General features: G+C 56.9%; 1 protein-coding gene across 1 annotated transcript in view; it reads left to right on the forward strand.

Moving 5' to 3' along the window:
- The first annotated feature begins 933 nt into the window (after positions 1-933).
- Positions 934-19,044, forward strand: part of FAM102A (family with sequence similarity 102 member A) — a 34,893-nt gene continuing 16,782 nt past the window's right edge. Inside the window, exon 1 of the mRNA XM_036329552.1 lies at positions 934-1,837. Coding sequence (XP_036185445.1) covers positions 1,692-1,837 — 146 coding nt within the window. The 5' untranslated portion in view covers positions 934-1,691. The remainder of the gene's footprint in view (positions 1,838-19,044) is intronic.

Raw genomic sequence — 19,044 nt, forward strand, 5'->3', positions numbered from 1 at the left:
TCTGCTTCGCCTGTTCTTGCGCTTGGAGAGGTTGGAGAGCGCAGGCTCACCAGACTCACTGCATTTGTGGACCGAATGAATGAACTACGTATGTCCAAGGCCTGGGAGGTTCAAGGCTCCGGAAGCGGTCTCTGCACCTAGGGCAGTTAATCTAGTTAGTTTCTTATCTAGTCAATGACAAAAGGCTTTAGGTAGCAGTTTGGGATGGAAGAAGCTGGGTCTATCACAGGTTGGTGGCGAACAGCTCCAAATCAACCCCTCCGCGAAGCATTTGCAGACACTTGTCTCCCCAGAGCTGAGAACTAGAGATAAGACGCTGTAAGACCTGCTTGGTCTAGTCCCCCCACCTCTCTGGTGTGTTTTCTTGGGGGGTGGGGGGGAGGATGGGATTTGCTACCTTCTGGGTCTAATTAAATGGTCAGCGAGCTCAGGTCGCGGGGGACACCAGAGGGCCATTCTAGCCATGGTGTTCACATTGTTTCTTCTCTTCATTGTTTCTTTTTTTTCTTCGCTCTTGCCCTCCTCCTTGCTCCGCCAGCCCCGGCTTCCCGCCCTGCGACCTCCCACTGCCTTCCCCCGGCCCCTCTCTCTTTCACTCCGCTCCGCCCCGACCGAGGAGGCGAGCCCAGCCTCGCGGCGCACCAATCCAAGAGCCCCGTTCCGTCTCTGCCTCTCCAAGTCCCGCCCCACGACGCCTACCACCAATCACACCCCGCGCCCGCTCCGCCGGACCACCCAATCGCGGACGAGCTAGGCCGCCGGCGCCCCGCCCCTCCCGCGCGGCCGCGGCTCCGCGGGCGGCGGTGCTGGGCCTCGGCATTCTCGCAGCGGCGCCGCGCAGCATTGGCTTTGGGTCGCGGCGTCGGGAGCGCGGGCGCCGGCGCTGCTGCTCGCTGGGTGCTGTGTAGAGGCGGCAGGCGAGGCGGCGCCGCCGGCCGGCCGGAAGGGCGCCTCAGCTCCGCCGGGGCCCGCGGTGCGGGACCCAGGACCGAGAGGAGGCGGCACCCTCCCTGCCTGGGGCCGGGCTCAGTGACGGCCCGGAGGGGTCGTGGCCGGACGTTTCCAGCCCGGAGTGTCCCCAGCGCGCCTCCCGGAGAGGCCGCCCAGAGCTCCCGGCCGCCTCCTGCGGGTGTCCGCAGCCTTCTCCGACTCACCTGCGCCGGCCGCGGGGCACCCGAGTGCGGGGGCGTGTGCAGCGAGGGCGCCTCCCCCGGCCGCCAGCGAGGCGGGGGCGGGTCCGCCCGCCGCCCTCGGCCTCACCGGTCCGCCTGCTGCCCTCAGTCTCACCGGTCCGCCCGCCACGCTCCGCCGCGCGACGTGAGCTATTCGGGGACCGCGGGTCGGGATGCTGCCGGCCAGCGCGGCCACTCGCGCGCCGCGCGCCACCCCCGTCCGTGCCTCTGGGGCCAGGTCCCGCTCTTCCCGCGCCGGTGCAGCCCCGGGCCCCTCCGAGCCCCTGCGAGCCCCAGCTCCCCGACGGTGAAGCCAGCCGACCCGCCAACTGGACCGGTCGCTCCGACCGGGGCCCTCGGACTCCGCTCCCTGCCTGCTCGGCCGCCTCCGCCACCATCTGGGCGGGATCCGGCTCTGGTGTTTTGAGGAGGGGGTGTGGTGTCGGGAAAGGAATCCTGGGGATTTCTGGCTCTCCCCCTTTTTTGGCCTTCGGGGCTTCAGACTCAGGGAACTCGCTCATGGCTTTCTTGATGAAGAAGAAGAAGTTCAAGTTCCAAACCACGTTCACCCTAGAGGAGTTGACGGCGGTCCCCTTCGTGAACGGGGTCCTCTTCTGCAAGGTCCGACTGCTGGATGGCGGGGATTTTGTCAGCTTATCGTCCAGGTAAGGCGCTGGGGCAGCCTCGCCTGCAGGGGGGTGGGGTGGGGTGGGGGCGTGATAAGCGACATCTAGCCACTTGGCAAGTGTGGATGCGCCCCTTAGGGCCCAGAGAGTCCTGAAGGTTATGTGTGTCTGGGACAAGTTTGCACAAGGCAGGTAGGGCTGCACGATCTGGGAGGTCTGGGCCCGAGGGATCTGACAGGGTGCCCGCACCCCTGTGCAGGGGGTCTATTTTTCAGCCCTCTCTTGGGGCCCTACCTGCAGCCTGCTGTAGCTCCATTCTGCAGACCTGCACAGAGCCCAGTGGGTTTGTGCCATGAGAGGCCGAGTGGGGAGGATTGTTCCAGGCCACCTTGCACCCAGATGGCCACTCAGGCAGTCTGTGATTCAGAGCCCGGGGCAGCCACAGTTTCCCAGGCACTCCCGGCTCTGGGAAGGCCAGACCCCAGGTACACCCCGTCTGCCTGGAGGGAGGTGGCTGGATGGTGGCTTGCCCAGCCCCCTCTGAGTTGCAGTCCCCGTCTAGCTGGAGCTGGGCTGCTTTGCATTGCAAATGCCCTTGTCAAGGAGGCTGCAGCCCTCTCTGAAAGAGGCTTGATCAACTTTGGTTTTGTGGTCCCCGTCCTGCAGGTCCAGCTGCCCAGCTCACTGATGAGGGCAGCTGAGTTCCCCAGCTGCACCCACTGACTGGGCCACGTAGTCCTGGCCCGCCAGGGAGAGCGCCTCGGAGTTTGACAGAGAGGGGTTTGCGTCCTCGCTGTGTCACTTTCTGGGCCCAATACAGGTGGCTGTGCGTGTTGTGGAGATGTTTCAGGAGATAGGAGGCTGCGCAGGGCCTGGCCCAGGGCCTAGGACACGCTGGCTCCCTCCCTGGTCTGTCCTCTGCTCCTTGGGCCTCCTTGTGGACCCCGTTCGCTGGAGCTGCACCACGGTGTTCTGAGGTGGGGTGCTTGTTAACAGAGGGAGAAACTGAGGCCCAGAAAGAGGAAGTAAGTGGCTTGCCAGGGACTTGTCAGTAGGCAGTTGTCAGCTGAACTTGGCTTGTTTGGAGACCTGTTGGATGTATCTGGTGGTTGAATGTTCTGTTGGGAGGAGAGCCATGCAGCCTAACCCAGATTTAGGAATCTGTGGTGTGGACAGGGTGGGGTGCCTTTTTGGTGCATTTGGGATAACCACTCAGGCCTGAAGGTTATCCAGTCTACTGGGAGCTGCTTATCTGAGGAATTCAGATAAGAGCTGCCCTTTGTTGAGGGGTGGGTAGTGGGAATGGGGTGGTGGATATACGGTTGCTTAGGAAGCCTGTGATCCCGGGGCCACCCACAGCCCAAGGCCTCAGGGAAGGGGCTGTGCTCAGAGCTGGGGCCTGGGGTTGACCACTCACTGGCTGGGTGTCTTTGGGCATTACCTAACCTCTGTCATTCCAGCAACCAGCAGTTATTGGTGCTGTGCTCTCCATTTTACTAGCACCTTTCGCTTAGCTCTTTGACCACGCCATGGGACAGGGTGGAGGTTGGGCTGGGGGTGGGACTGTAGGATTATTATCCCCATTTTATTGATTGATTGATTTGAGAGAGAGAAACATTGATGTGAGAGAGAAACCTCAATTGGTTGCTACTCAAACGCTCCCCGACCAGGGATCCAACATGAAACCTGGGGCGGGTATGTGCCCTGACCAGGAATCGAACCCACCACCATTTGGGGTACGGACGACGCTCCAACCAAGTGAGCCACTCAGCCAGGGCTATTATCTCCATTTTATAGAGATGGAAACTAATGCTCAGAGAGGGAGTGATTTGCTTGAGTTAATACAGCAGAGCCCAGATTCAAACTCAGGATGTGCTTTTAACCATTATCTGTTCTGCCTGGGAGCCTTAGTTTCAATTCTGTGAAATGGGAGAGGTCATACTCACCCCTAGAGTTGTGAGGGGGAATGAATAATGTGTATGCCATGTTTGGCTCAGCAAATTGTTGCATCAGTTGTTTCTATGGCAGGGGGCCCATCCTTAGCCCCTCCCAGGTCTAGGGGGGACCAGCTAGAGTCAGCAGGAGGCCTCCATGTGAGCTGGGGGTCTTGGATCCTCCTGAGGAATTGTTATTCAGTCCCAGGCTGAGGTCTCTCCTGGCCTCCTAGGCTCTGGGGCCACTGTCACCCTACCTGTCTGCCTTTCCATTGCTCTAAAACCTGCCCCCTCATCCGGGGAAATCTGGAAAGTTCAGGTCTCAGCTCACAGCTGCCGGGCTTCACCTCTGCCTTCCCTTCTTCCCTCCTGGCAACAGGCCATGGATTCCCTGAACCAGGCCCAGCCCTAACAGCCTTTCCCAGCCCTCATTGTGGATGAAACCTGAGTGGGGCTGAGGAGGGAGAGGCTGACACTGAGCCCCCCAAAGCTGGACTCTGGGTGCCTGTTTGCTGCTATGCAGGTGTGGCTGGAGGGGGCAGACATCAGTGTTGGGATCTGAGGCTGCTTTAGAGCTTTGGATTTTGCTCAGGAGATAGGGGTTTCTGGTGTTTGGGCTTTTTTTTTTTAACCCCCCCACTCCAGTCCCACCCACGCTGGTCTGCAAGCTGAGAGCCCCACCTCACCGCCTACCTCTCCAACGAACAGGCTCCAATGTTTCGGAGTTGGGGTAGGGTTAGGGGTGATGAGTCTTGCTTAGATCCTGGACCCAGATCCAGCAGCATACTCGCCTCAACGCCAGGGACCCCTTACATAGCCCAGAGACTGGTGGCAGCCGCAAGGTGGTGTCTGAGAGAAGCAGGCTCGAGGCCCCACCCATGCAGCACCCGCCTTCCTAGTTGGAGTGTTTTCCTATGTGCTGGGTGCCATAGCAACAGCCGGGTACACAGCTCGAGCCTGACCCATTTTGAGCAGGTAGAACAGGTGGTTTGTCGCACTGTTCCCAGCGTCATCTTTCTGACGCCTCCTTACGAACCATAGCCCTCACAGCTACCATGTTCTGAGTGCCTGTGCTGTGCGCCAGGTGCTGTGCTGAGAGTCATAGGGCAGCTGCCAAGGTCCAGTTGCAGAGTTTGCAAATGGTAGGTCCGCTAATCCTCTTGGCCATCCAGAGAGGCACCCAGGCCAGAGAGGTGAAGCCACATACTGTAGGTCGCTCGGCTGGTAATTAAATTGGGAAAATAACCCTTTTATCATTAGGGTTTAAACTGCCTTTGATTGTTCATTTACCGTATGCCAGGCACCTGCTGGGCACATCCAGTGCATGATCTCCAAACCACCCCATGAGCTGATGAGGAAACGGGGGTCAGGAGGCCTAAAGTGATTGGCCCATGTCACTCAGCCAGGGAGCAGCAGGATTGTGATTTAAATTTGGGCTGATCCAGCGAGAAAGTCCTGCCTGGCCTTGGTGGCAGAGGACTGGACGGAGCTCTGGCCCCATGTGATGTCCCCAGACCTTTGAAGAAGATTCTTTTCAGTGGGTTGGGGGTTATAGGAAAATCCAGATAGGGATAATTTTGAGGCACTGAGCTCGATCCTGTGAGATCTGAGGATAAGGGGCCCTGGGGACATAGATGGGGGTGGGACTGAAGTCACTGCCATGGATTTGGGGCCAGGCACAGACTGGCACCGTGGTATAGTGAGCATGTGCCAAGGACCCTGCCCGGAGGGAGGCCTTCTAAGCAGGTGCATCCAGATGGCATCTGGGAGGCTTTTCCAGGGGTTTCCAGCGGGTGGGGAATATGCACAGGTCCCAGCCAAGTCTGGTGAGTCTAGAAGCAGTGGGTTGGGCTGTGGTCTCCTCAGGGTGGGCTGGGAGCCAGTTTCCAGCCTCAAGCTTGTCTGTCCTTCAGGCAGGCAGAATCCCAGCCGTCTTGAGAGGTCTCTGTGTCCAGCTGGCACTGGTCCTGTGGCCTGCCCCATGCACGTGGCTGGTGGTGTCAGGGAAGAGAGTGAGAGGGAGGTGTTGATTTACCTTACAACAGGTCCTCTCTAAAAGAGACAGGCAGAGTGTCTCCTCAGCCAACAGATGAGGAAACTGAGGCCTGGGGCAGAGAAATGGCTTATTGGGGTCACTTCATGGCAGGAGCTAAGCTTATTCTGGTTTGGCCTGATCTCTGTCCCCGGTGCCTCAGTACCCCTTTTTGCATGAAGGGGACAGGGAGGACCAGAACGAGAGGAGGGGCCCCTCCAGGGGCTCTTTCTGCTCTGGACTTGGATGCCAGGCTATCCAAGAAGCAGACTGTGTGACTTGGGGAGATACCTCCCCCTTCCCTTCTTTTAGGGCAGCTTTGAATCTTCAGTTGTCTCTTCAGTGGGGTTTTTATTTGGGCAACCTGTTGAAAGAGGGCACTGCCTTCCCTCCATGGGCCAGGCTTTGAACCAGCTGGAATGGGAGGCCTCAGAGGGATGCTTGAGATTTTTGGGGCATGAAGAAGGCCTTGGACAGGTCAATTCTGCAGCTGGAAGCCTGGTGCCCAGGTCTGGCCAAGCCAGGTCTTTGCACATAAACCACAGGCTTGGCCAGGCCTCCGATTCCCCCAAGGCTTCCTCTCCCTCCCTTCTTGGAAAAGGCTGCTGAATGCCACTGGAATCTGCTCGCCTGAGATGCCTGCTCTCATACATCTTGGTGGGGAGGGACACGGTTTGTGAGGGGGCGGGGATGTGGAGATGCTGTGGGATCTCAAGGAGGGCAGGGCATTTATTTTCTGTCACAGAGCAGGAGAACTGGAGACTGAGTATGGAGAGGGAGGAAGAGGCCACGTTTCTTGAGCACCCCCTTGGTGTCCTGGCCTTTCAGAGATAAATGGGACCAGATAGCCCTGCTTCCATGAAACTCCCCATGGAGGGGGAGCAGGTAGATCTGGGACAGGTCCTCCCCAGAATTCCATTAGATTCTGGTGGACCAATTGGGGAAGGCATTTCTGTGCGGTCATCTGTCCATTTGTTTGACAGGTGCTGATTGGGCACCCACCCCAGGCTGGACACAGTCCCTGACTTCATGGAGCTCATGATTTTATGATGGGGTACATCATTGCAACGGGGAGGAGGGCGTCCGTGAGTAACTGGCTCTTTAGAGAATCCGGAAGGCCAAGGAGAATTGGATTGGAGAGGTTGGGAAGAGCCATTAGGGTCAAGGCCCTTGGCTACAGGCACTCGGTCAGTGGTCTGGGCAAAGGGCTGGCATGGTAGGGGTGCAAAGAGGGCAGGAAGGGGATGGAGTGAATGAAGATACGGGGTAGGGGAGGGCTAGACCGTTCCTGACCTTGGGGATCTCGCCAAGGGGCAAGGAAGCAGTGTGGCCTGGTTTGCCAGTTAGACTGATGGCTCTTGGCTGCTGGTGGAGACGATGAAGGGGGAAGGCCTGACATACCCCGTAAGGGACCGCTGAGTGGGCTGGGCAGTGGCAGACAGAGTGGGCAGGTGGGTGTCCTCATCTTGAAGTGCTTGGCACCACATCTAGCCCTTGGTAGGTGCCGGAAGATGGACGTTCAGAGGGTGCACAGTAGCCAAACGTAGCCGGGCTTTTTTTGCCGCATACAGTGCTCTAATAGTTTTTGCAACGTAAAAATCCAGACTTTAGGTGTCTTTTAAATTGGAGATTCTGGCAGTTTTTGACCCAAGGGGCTTTGCAGCTGCCTCCTCTGAGGCTTCTCCTGACCCCACTTCCTACCCTTAGATCCCTGACCATGGTTTTGCCTCTCATTTTACTCGGGCCAGCCTAGTCGCTGGGGTCCCTGTGGAAGGCCTTCCACGTGCAGTCGGGGAGGCATGAGGAGGTGGACCCCTGTGGAGAGAAGTCCTGCTCGCAGGCCACAGAGGCCACCCTTGCCAGCGAGGCGGTGGCATCAGGCCAGCTATGGTTTCCCTTGGGGCCAGACCGTGCTGCTGTTGCCCATGGTGAAGCCTGAAGCTACCCAGCCTGTGCCTGGCCTTGGTATCTGCTCCTCAGACCTGGCCTTTGCAGCCACTGGCCACACCATGGCAGGTGCCAACGTGGCAGCCCCTGTAATCTGCCCTGCAGCCTGGCACTGGCAGAGGCCTGACCAAAGGTGATCTGACTCTGTGGGGTCAAGGCTATTCCCTGAGGCCTGTCCAGGAAGTTCCTCAGGCCAGGGGTTCTTAGTTGCCTTTGAACTCTGCTTGTTCGGTACCTGGAAGTCCTGACTTACATTCAGGAAGTTCTGCCTGGGCCTTGTGATAGCTACTAGCGTGTCTGTTCTTGGCCTTAGGAGTCTGGGGACTCAGTGTGTGGTGTCTGGTGACTGCTGTGTGGTGAAGCCTGTGGTCACTCGCCTGTTGCTGGGGCCAGGCAGTCTAACACCCATGGTAACCAGTATAGATTTATCCTCATCTCACCCAGGCAGCCACAGAAAGGCTTGAGCCGGGGAGAGACATCAGGTTTGCGTAGAAAGACCCCGAAACAAAGGTGGGGGGGGGGGCGGTATCTCTCTTCATTAAGGACCTTGCCTGGCAAGTGCTTTGGGTTGTGGGGATACCAGACCTGTCCCCCGGGCCCCGATGTGCTCTGTAACCTGAGGTCTGTGACTCCTATCTCTCCACGAGGTCACACTATGCTATTGGTGACCTTGGCGAGTGAGGCCTGAAGCTGCCCAGCCTGTGCCTGGCCTGGGTCTCTGCTCTGAGCGTTGGCATCCTGTGCTTGGAACACGTCTCAAGTGCAGGTTGGAACCGCCTCTCCCAGATATCAACAGGTAGTAGCCAGCCACAGGCTCTCTAGTCAAATCATTCTAGCACTAGGAGCAAGGAGCTCCAGTGGAGGGCTTCCTGCCTTCAGACAGGCAAAGTGTTCCCATCCTCATCCTGCCCTTGCTGCCTGTGTGACCTTGGGCGAGAGACTTAGTCCCTAAGCCTCAGTAGCCCTCCCTCCCCAGCAGGGCTGCTGGTGCCTGCCTCCCAGTGTTCTTGGAGGTCACAGTGAGATAATGCCTGTCAGATATCCAGCTGGGCTCCTGGCACATGGTAGAAGCACGGCACTCACTGCAGTTCGTCCTCTCGTCCCTGGGCTGAGTCATGGCAGTGGGCTGGATGGTGCACCTCAACTGCCCCTCCTTGTGGGCCAGGACTGACTGGGTGTTGTGGGGAGAGGGTACTTCCCCAAATGGGGCTCTCTCTCTGCCCTCTGGAGGGGTCGGGCAGGTGAGGAGCACACCTAGTGTCCAAGGAGCAGGGGCCTCAGCTGGAGTTCAGGGTCCCAGTGGGGTCTGTTGGCGCCCCTGCTCTGCGCTGCCCTGGGGTGCATGGCTCTGAGCCTGTGAGAGCTGGAGTGTTCCCGCTGGGTGGGGCTGGGCTGGGCTGGGGGAGGCCTCTGCCTGTGAGAAGGGGCCCTCTACACATTCAGCTCTGGCACCCACTCTGGCAAGCAAAAGATAGCTCCCCACATGAGGTGGAGGGCAGGGGAGCGGGTGAGAAAAACAGGGGTCCCTCAGTTGAGGGGAGGCCCCTGCCCCTCTTGGGACTCCCCTTGCTTCCACCACACCTTATACTCTTATTTTGGCTTTTTCGGTAGCCTTGTCCTCAAGTTCCCTACCCCTGCTCCATCTAGGAAGCCGTCCCTGGCTACTTTTGGCCTTGCACACTCACTGTGGGCCCTCATCTCCGGACACTACAATCCCCGCTCCCACCTCTTAGCTCCTACCCCAGACCGTGGCAGGAGTAGCCTCTGTTGCATCTTAGGCCTGGTGCTTCCTGCCACGGGTTGGCCAGTGCAGGGCTGGGACAGTCTCCCCTTGGCGCTGAACCAGAATGGGCGCTGATGGTGCTGTACTGTGTGCCGGCTACTGCCAGCTGCTGGGGTCCAGCCCCTCCCCGTTGGTGCCAGAGGTATCAGTCTGTGTCAGGAGCAGCCCTCGCCTAAGTCCAAGGCAGCTGGGCACCACTGGGTTGTATTGGATGGACCGTCTGTGGGTGATGGGGAGGAGGAGGGGGCTGGGCTGCCCCAGGCTCTGCAATTGGACCTTGGCTGCCCTATGACTCTGTGACCATGGCCAAGTGTCTTGTCCTCTTAGCCTTGGGTTCCTCCTCCAACAAATGGGGTGCAGGTACTCATCTAGAGGCAGGAAAGCTACTTGAGAGCAGGGCACCTGTTCCCCAAGGGCCAGGCACCTGGCAGCTGAAAACAGACTAAACCTGCTGAGAGGTTTAGCTGGGTGCTGGGGAAGGAACTGGGGAGGGCGGAAGTCTGGGTCCTGTTCGCACGCAAGGCGCCCTCACCTCCCACCACTTCCTCTCTGACAGTGCTGGACTTCTGTGCAGACCCAGGGCAGCACACCTGTGGCTCCCCAAAACCTTACTCCCTCGGGGGCAATTTCCTGAGCACTTCTATATGTAGGGCCCTGCTCTGGTTCCTGGGGACACAGCCCTGCCCCAGCAGGTCCCCTCCCCAAGAATGATGCTAGGCTTGGTCCCAGGATGAGTAGGTTAGTGGTTGGTGGGAGAAGAGCAGCCCAGGGCAGATTAAGGCAAAGGCAAGAGTGCTGAGCAGGGAAGAGCCAGTGGCCTGGGGGCTTGGAGTCAGGGAAGGCCATTGGAGGGGGTGGGACCTTATCTGTGGGCAGACATAGAAGGGTGTGAACCAGAATCAGATTTGTATTTTAGAACCACCAAGGGCAGCCAGGGGGGTGGTGACCACTTGGGGCTCCTGGTGGCAGAAGGGGAGATGGCTGTCATCTGAGCTGGGTGGCTTCCCACCTCTGCCATCATGGGACGATTAAAAACAACACTGGAGCCTACTGCGCATAGTGGGAATGAGCAAGCCGCTGCCCCTCACACAGCGCCGAGTGTCACCCACAAGGTTGAGGAGAGGAAGCTGGAGATGAGAATGTATGGTGGATGCCATTTGTATAAAGTTCAGAAGCAATCCGCTAAAAGCACCCATCCTGGTACAAGTCAGGATGATGTCATCTTTGTGGGGGTGGCAGTCATGTCTGGAAGGGGCCTTTAGGGCCTGTGAAGTCCTGCTTCTTGGGGGCTGGCTACACGAGACTGTTTGACTATCTGCAAGCTGTGCACTGACGCTGTTTGCACATGTCTGTGTCAGAAACAGCCTGGAGACGCCCACACCTGTGCTGGTGCTGGGTGCCAAAGTTCTAGACAAAAGTGAGAATCCTTGGGTGCCTAGAGGCCTGGAGGAAGTCCTTGGGCTTTTCCAGGGTCTTTCTGGCCGGGCAGCCTAAACCATCAGACCTGTTTATGAGACCATAAGTCATCTCGGCAGCTGCCAGCCGTCTTCTTTGGCTGGGGCTCTTCTGTCTCTTGCAAACCTGCTGGGGCTGTTGGGCTGTGGAGCTTGGCCATTCAGAGAGAGGGCGGGCTCCTGAGGCTGCCAGACCACAGGACCTGTCTGGGCCTTGCTTTCCTCATCTGTGAAATGGGGTAATAAGCCCCTTCTTGGTGCTTGGATTGAATGAGTTAACACCCATTATGTACCCAGCATAGCCCTGGGCATAGAGTAGTGCTCAGTAACGGCTGGCAGTGGTTGGTATTAATCTAGGGCAATTATTGGAGGGGATCCAGTGGTGGAAGCAGAAAGGAAAGGTCCACGTTCCTCCCTCTCTGCCTTTCATTGTTTCTCTTCTCCCTTCCTGTGGTTCACCCACTCAGCAAACATTTGTGATTAGAGTCAGGCTGCTGCCCTGCAATGGGCCTAGCAATGGCCAGTTCAGCCGTGGTCTCTGACTTGGGGCCCATGACTGGGGAGACCATTAGACACATCAGCTCTCAGAGAGGTGCTGAGCACAGCGGGGAGGGGAGGCATCAACCTCTTCTGCCTGCTCTGGCCCTGGCCCTTTACTTTGGGGATGGCCTTTGGCTGCCTGGATACTCTCCCTGCTTGCCAAGAGAAGGCCTGACCCTGGGTTCCAGCCCCTCTCAAGGGTTTCGTGTCAGCTAATGAGGAATCAACATGGAACTGGGTGAGAATGGCCACACCCATTTTGGACGCAGGCAAGACAGAAACCCAGGCTTAATCTGGATGTATTCCCAGTGTCCGCACTCAGGCCTGGCTTGTAGTAAGTGCTCCATTTATGTGTGTGGGGTAAGTGAATGACAGAAGCATCATCGGCCCAGGGTTGGTCCGTAAGTCTGCAGGAGAATCAGGTGTCCAGGGAGAAGGTAGAGCTTAGTAAGTCAGCCTCATGGTCCCACCTTACCCCGAGCCCTTTATCCTGTGGCTGGAATCTCGGAGGATAGCTGGGAAAACAGGCCTGAGTCTGTGCTGGCTCTGTGAGCTGTGACTCTGGCGATTTCCTGGTCACCTGGGAAGTTCAGGGAGCCATGGGGAGTGCTGAGTGGAGCAGTGGGAACACCTGGGGGTAACTCCAGATAGCAGTGACCCTGGGCCCCTCAGACTCTGCAGAGAGCTAGAGGGCATGGCCTGATCTGGGCTGGGAGGCTCCTTTCCTGGAGGTGGAAATATCAGTGCAAGAAGGTCTAACGCAGCCCTGGTAGAGAGCAGGGCTGTGAAAGTCACTGAGTCATCAGATACTTACTGAGCACCTACTATTTGCTAGACACCATCCTGCAATAAGCAAACAAAGGCCTCTAGGACCTTTGTGCTCTGGGACACAGGAGCCTCATTCTGTTTTCCACATACCTAAGACCCAGGCCCAGAAGAGGAAGTAATTTGTCCAGCCGCAGAAGTTGGGTGGAGGAGGGCCTATGGAGTTGGGAAGGGGCTAAAGAGAACAGGGACATCCCGTGACTTGCCTGAGTCTAGCTATTTGAGGAATATAGATCCCTCCCTTTGGTCTCTTCCTTTCCTGGGGTGATTCAAACAGCACCCAGGCGTGAGTCAGCCAGGAGCGGCACAGGCACACCTAGGCCACCTGTTAGGCCACCTTCCTGGACGTCCCAGCCAGGTTCAAGGCCTGGGGGAATGTCCTGATCCAGGGTCTTGGGATGGAAAATGGGGGCTCTGTCTGGGCCTTGCATGCCTGGCTTCCTGCTGGACCGTCTGTCTCAGAGTCACTTCTTTTTTTTTTTTTTTTTTTTTTTTCAGAGTCACTTCTGACGGTGGTGGCCATGTGCCCATTCAGCACGAGTCCCCTTTGGGTATGCGCCTGGCCTCTTTTTCATTAGGCCTCTCAGCAACCCCATGAGCTAGGGCAGCGTGGTGACTGAGGCCCAGAGAGGTCAAGTGTCCAGTGGGTGGCAGAGACTGGCCTTGGTCCCCCACCTCTGTTTCTCACACGCACGATTTGTGAGGAGGCCTGCTGGGAGTCTGAGGGGCTCCGGAAGGGCCATTCCCTGAGTACAGCCAACCCCAAAGCTCTGTGTTTTCTATAGTCGTGTGTCCTGGGGGAGGGGAAACTTGCTACAGCTCAGCTGTGTCTCTTGCTTTGAATTTCTACCCTCCAACCTGACCCAACTCTGGCATGGGGCCCAGTTTGAGATTCTGGGATAGGACAGCGATGGGTTCAGATTACAGCCCTCTCCCAACCAGACCTGGGGCAGGTGGCTTCCGCTCTCTGAGCCTCAGTTCCCCCACTTACGACATGGAGATGATGGTACCTACCTCCCAGGGTTGGGGTCTGGATTCCAGGGGGTCAGGCAGGGAGAGCTCTCAGTTAGGTGCCTCATAAGAAGAAAGTGCTCAGGAGGCGGGAAGCTGACGCTATTAACTTCTACAGGAACATTTTCCCATTTCTCCCTCCGGTCCTGGATTGACCTGGCTTGGTCCCTGACACCAGCAGGTCTTGATGGATTTGGCCCAGTGCCATATCTGTGACCACGCACTCTGACCCAATCACCGCCCCTCCTTCAGTGTAAGTCTGGTCTCAAGGCTGCCTCTTCCCTGGTATTGAGCCCACAGAGCACAAAAACATTGATACCACAGGCCCCTGAGAACGGCGTCTATGTCTTGGAGCATTTTCCCAGCCATCCTGCAGGACAGGGGAGGGTGCACATCTCCCCTTGCCCCCTGGGTTGACCTGTGGACTCCCTGAGTGTCAGTTTGCTTATCTGTGAAGTGGATGGTGGTTGTGCCTGCAGAGAGTTAATGCTTCAGCAACACCTGGCTCATGGGAGGGAGCCTGGGAAACAGGCGCCAGGCTGGGCCACATGATGTGGGGGTGGGCTTCGCCGGGTGCTTGGGGAGGACCCGCACTTTGTCACAGCCCGCAGTTTACTTCGGTTCTCTTCAAAGGCTTGCTCTGCTCTTGGACTGTGAGAGCAAGAGAGGGTACCCATTGGCATCAAGTGAGAAGAGCATTCATGCATTCTCCTGGGTGGTGGGAAGCTGCCTCATAGGCTGACTCTGGGTGCAGAAGGCAGAGCAGGGAGGCGGTGTGCCTGTGAAACAGGAAGCTGGCACCTGCCCACTGTGGGTTTTTGATCCATCTCAAAGTTTCAGGGCTGGTGAGTTGCAGGATTCGAACCTCTGTGCATATGGCTCCAGAATCCTTGATGCTTCCCCACCAAGCCTGAGTGAGCTGAAGTCCTCGGTGTGCTGTCCACTCTGTACTTCTCAGGTCACTTGCTGCCTCTAGCCTTTCCTCCCAGCCCACCTGCCAATCCCCGGGCCACCCTCAGGGCTCACATTTTTGACAGGAGAACAGAGAAGGGTCTTGGGGCGCCCGGTGGCTCCTCTGAGCCCTTCAGTCTCCAGCACAAAGTGGCTTGGCTTCTAGGAACGGCTTGCTGCCTCATAGTGTTGCCGGAGGGGGTGCTGGCTATGTCAGAACTGCAACAAGCTGCTTCCCCTGCACACGGCCCTGAATTCCTGGCAGGAGCCAGACACTGCTGAGCTGCCACGCTGGCCACGTCGTCGGGATGAGGCTCTACTGCCCCGCAGCCCCTGGATGGACGCCTAGGCTGGTCCCCGGGCGGGCCCCTCCCCAGGCGGCTGTGCTTTCTTCTCTTCGGGGAAGCACAGGCAGATGTTGTCAATTTAAATTGTTTCCTTATTAGAATCCTGCCTTTCCATGGCTGAGTTTCATCAGCTGGGAACTTTGATTGCATCATCAGGACCCCTCCCTTCTCTAGGAACCTGGCCAAGGACTGGGAGATCACAGAGTGGGCGTGGGGTGGGGAGGGGTTGCAGGCTGGATGCTGTGGTAGTCCCCCAGGACCCACCAGCCAGGAGCAGGGACTCCTGATGCAGCCTTGTTCTGGTTACCTCTCATTATAGGGGCCGAATGGGAGGAAGCAGGAACCAGCCTTCTGAGGAACCCAGGAGCACAGCTGGGGCTGGGAGGCCCCTGGGGTCCTACTTAGTTCTGGTGGCTATACCCTTTCTTAGCCAGGTGCCCAGCCCCTGCTTCAGTCACCTGGGAGCTTGTTTAAAACGTTTAGTGAAAGGCCTGCTTCACTGGTTCTCTACCAGGCGGGGAGGGGGAGAGGTTGGGGGGGTGATTCTGCCACCACCCCTTCCCAGGGGAACATAGGCAATGTCTGAGACATTTTTGGTTGTCACAGCTGGGGTTGTGCTCCTGGCAGGGTGCTGCTAAACATCCTGCAATGCATAGGACACCCCTGGAAAAACAAACAGAATTATCTGGTTCAAAATGTCATGAGCACAGGTTGAGAAACCCTGCCCTACAGTCTCCCTTTCTGGCAAGGCCAAGGACTTTTCACTTTTGGCTTTAGACCAGCGGTTCGCAACCTGTGGGTCGCGACCCCTTTGGGGGTCGAACGACCCTTTCACAGGGGTCGCCTAAGACCATCGAAAAACACATACATAATTACATATTGTTTTTGTGATTAATCACTATGCTTTAATTATGTTCAATTTGTAACAATGAAATTGGGGGTCACCACAACATGAGGAACTGTATTAAAGGGTCGCCGCATTCGGAAGGTTGAGAACCACTGCTTTAGGCCTTTAGCCCTGCCAGGCCAGGCTCTGTGCTGGGCAAGCATTGATGACTAGGCAGACATGCAGATGAGGACTTAGCCGGCAGCGGGGAAGGTAGGGTGCCAAGTGTGGCTGTGGGGCCTCCTGTGGCTGTTTCCTGGGCTGCCCCACTGGGTTCCCTTCTCCTGACCACTGCTTGCCACGCTGAGCCTTTGCTCCCATGTGATCTCCAGGGAGGGGCCCTGAATGATCCGTCTGCCAGGATTTGTAGGGGCGTGGCAGCCCGTGGCCAGGAGGTGGTTCCCACTCTGCTGACCCTTGTCACCTGCATGATGGAGCCAGTGCCCACAGTGTTTGTGGAAGCGGAATGGAGGCCCTGGTCTGGGGCCATGGAGCTGCAGGGAGTTCTGGCCTGAGGACACTGGTCTGGTGGGGTGCTCTGCTCTATTCCAGGACAACCTAGAAATAGCTGAATTCTGCCACTGTGATGGCCACCGTGGGCTGCGGTGGGTGGGTGGAGGGCTCACCCTGCCTCTCTGGTATTTGGACGTCTAATTGTATATCTTAAAGCTAAAAACGAGACTCCCCTGAAGCTGCCCTGAACACCCAGGCTCTGTAATTACCTGCCCCTGGCAGGCAGCCCGGAGCTGAAGGCTAGGGAGTGTCGGGGCTTCCTTCATCTCTTCCCCAGGGGGAATCCGGTGCTGCCCAGAGGGCAGGGCGAGGGTGGGCCCAGTCCTTGACTCAGGTAGGTGGAGGTTCAAATTCCTTTTGCTTTTGACCAGCCCTTCTAACCTCACAACCTTTTTTCATTTTTTAACTTAAATTTCACTTACAGAAACAGTTTTTGGACAGAAATGAAAACAATGGCCCTGAGCCCCCTCACCCCAACTTAACCTTGTGCTGCTTCCGAGGGTCTCTGCTGCTCTGGGAGTCAGTTCCCTCCGTGGCTTTTTGGCCTCTGACCTCATTGCAATCAGAGGACTCCAAGAGGAGTTGATTTCCCCCCAGGCATGCTTTAAGAAAAAGTCACAGCTGATACTTCCAGTTCAAAAAGAAAAGGGTCCAATACTCCTCCCCCACTAGATCCTCATTTTTTCTCTTTTCTTCCTTACCTGCCTGTGCACATGTGGACGCCCGGGTTGCGAGCACCTCCCATAAGGCCCCTTTGTAAGTTTGGGGCCAAGATTCCCTTCCCAACCTCACTTCCCACCATTCTCCCCCTCACTCACTCTGCTCCAGCCACACTGGCCTCCTTGCGCTTTCTTAAGCACAGCACGGACATTCTCACCTCAGGGCCTTTGCACTTTTTGTTCCTCATGCCTGGAGCACTCTTCGAAATTATCTGCACAGGCCACTCTCACCTCCTCCAGCTCTTTGCTCAGATGTCACCTTCCCATTAATCCCCTGACCATCTCTTCCTCGTTCAACCTACACCTGGACACTGCCTGCCTCCTTCCCCATTCCTTTTCCTTAATAGCACTTACCACCATCTGATGTGTTTGCCTCATTTTATCTCTCTCTTACCCACTGCCAGACTATAAGCCCCTTGAAGGCAGGACTTTCTGTCTGTTGTGTTTACTGTTTATGTTTTAGGGCCTTCAGCAGTGCCTGGCACTTAGTAAGTGCTTAATAAAAGGTTTTTTAGAGAATTGAGTCTCTGAGATTTCCTCAAACCTGGCCTGGCCAGCTCCCACCCTGGGCTCATGGCCAATTGCTTGATATCCTCGTGCCTGCCTTTTTTTATGAACATCTACCACCCCCCCCCCCCCCAATCCCTCCTCATTATCCCTGTCTTGTGCCTGGGACCCCGTGCCACCTCACTGGGGGTGCTCAGCTCCCTCTCTCCAGGGGGGCCCTGGGGGAGGCTGCAGGGTTGAGTCCTGGCTGTGCCATCTCTGGCTCACAGATGGGCCTGGGTTGAGACCACACTGCTCACAGCTCTGAGTGACTCAGCCTTCCCAAGCCTCACTTTCCCCGTCTGTAAAGTGAACCATGATAACACCCAGCTTTCAGTGTTGAAGAGTTCCAGATGGCACACAGTAGGCCCTTGGGAAATGGCCACTACTGGGGTATGTATGTTGCCCTTGCTGTGACCTGCTGGGGTAGGCCCAGGCAAGGCTGGGAGCGTCTTCCCTTGGGAGTGGTGGCATTTACTAGTGTGTTTCAGCCCCGAGGATATAAGAGGGAGGCCCAGCACCTGATCCTGTGAGCCCTGCCCGGGAAGACGGAAGACGCCTGTTACCTGAGCCTGGGAGGGCTCCACGTGCCTTTCTCTGGCCGGGCCTGCCAGGAATCACTAGGGGGCCCAGGCTTCCTGGCTGGGTGTTCCCTTGGCAGACTCACAAAGGGGAAGGGAGAGAGCCCACAATTTGATATCAGTTTTTGTTCCAGACACTAATCCTAATTCCTCTGGGTGTTTCAACACGCCCAGCGTTGTGAGCTTCCTCCCGGGTCTCCAGCAACTGCGTCCAACTCCTGGACTGGGTCCAGCAGAGGGGGTGGGAGGAGATCTGAGGGTCCGCGTGGGAGCCGTAGTCCCCAGCTTCCCCCCTTTTAAACGGGGGCCTTTGGCTGCTTAGGACGTGTTTCCACTCTTTGCCCTTCCACCCACTCCACCAGGGCTGCTCGGGCCTAAAGCCAGACTCCATAGTGGCAAGACAGGGCCGCTGTCGGAATATGATTCAGTCCTCACCATGGCCCCGGAGGGCCTGGCCCCCGCTCCCTTGCCGGCCTCATCCCGTCTGTTCTCCTCCCCAGTCCCTTTAGCTGCTGGCCTCTGAGCTGCTCTTCCTCTTGCCAAGCATGTGTCTACCTCGGCGCCTTTGCACTCGAAGTTCACGCTTCTGGACAGCTCTTCCCCAGTTTTTCTTAGCCCTCAGCCTCCTTTCACTCCGGGCCTCGCTTAGAAGTCACTGCCGTAAGGGCTTTCCCCAACTACCCACCGGAAGTAGCAGCCCCCACCTTCTCATCTCTACCCAGCCCTCCCTCCCCACCACCCCTTCCCTGACCTGTCTTCTCTATTTTTCTCTCTTTATCTGACTTACCATGTGGGCGGGGGTTTTTTGTATCAGTTTTTTTTTTTTTTAAAGATGTAATTCATGTGCCACACAGTCCACCCATTAAAATGGGCAAGTTAGTGATTTTTAGTATATTCAGAGTTGTGTGACCATCAGCACAGTCAATTTCAGAACATTTCATCACCCCAAAAAGAAACCCCATACCCATTAAGCAGTTATTCCCCATTTTCTCCCTATTGCCCCAACCCCCAGCAGTCACCAGTCTACTTTCTATCTCATGGATTTCCCTATTCTGGACATTTCATTAAATGGAATCATACAATATGCAGTTCATTATGACTGGCTTCTTTCACTTAGCATAATGTTTTCAAGGCTAATCCACATTGTAGCATGTAAAGCGATTTTTATTACGGAATA

This window comes from Myotis myotis, unplaced genomic scaffold (genome assembly GCF_014108235.1).
Source record: "Myotis myotis isolate mMyoMyo1 unplaced genomic scaffold, mMyoMyo1.p scaffold_m19_p_12, whole genome shotgun sequence".
Taxonomy (NCBI): Eukaryota; Metazoa; Chordata; class Mammalia; order Chiroptera; family Vespertilionidae; genus Myotis; species Myotis myotis.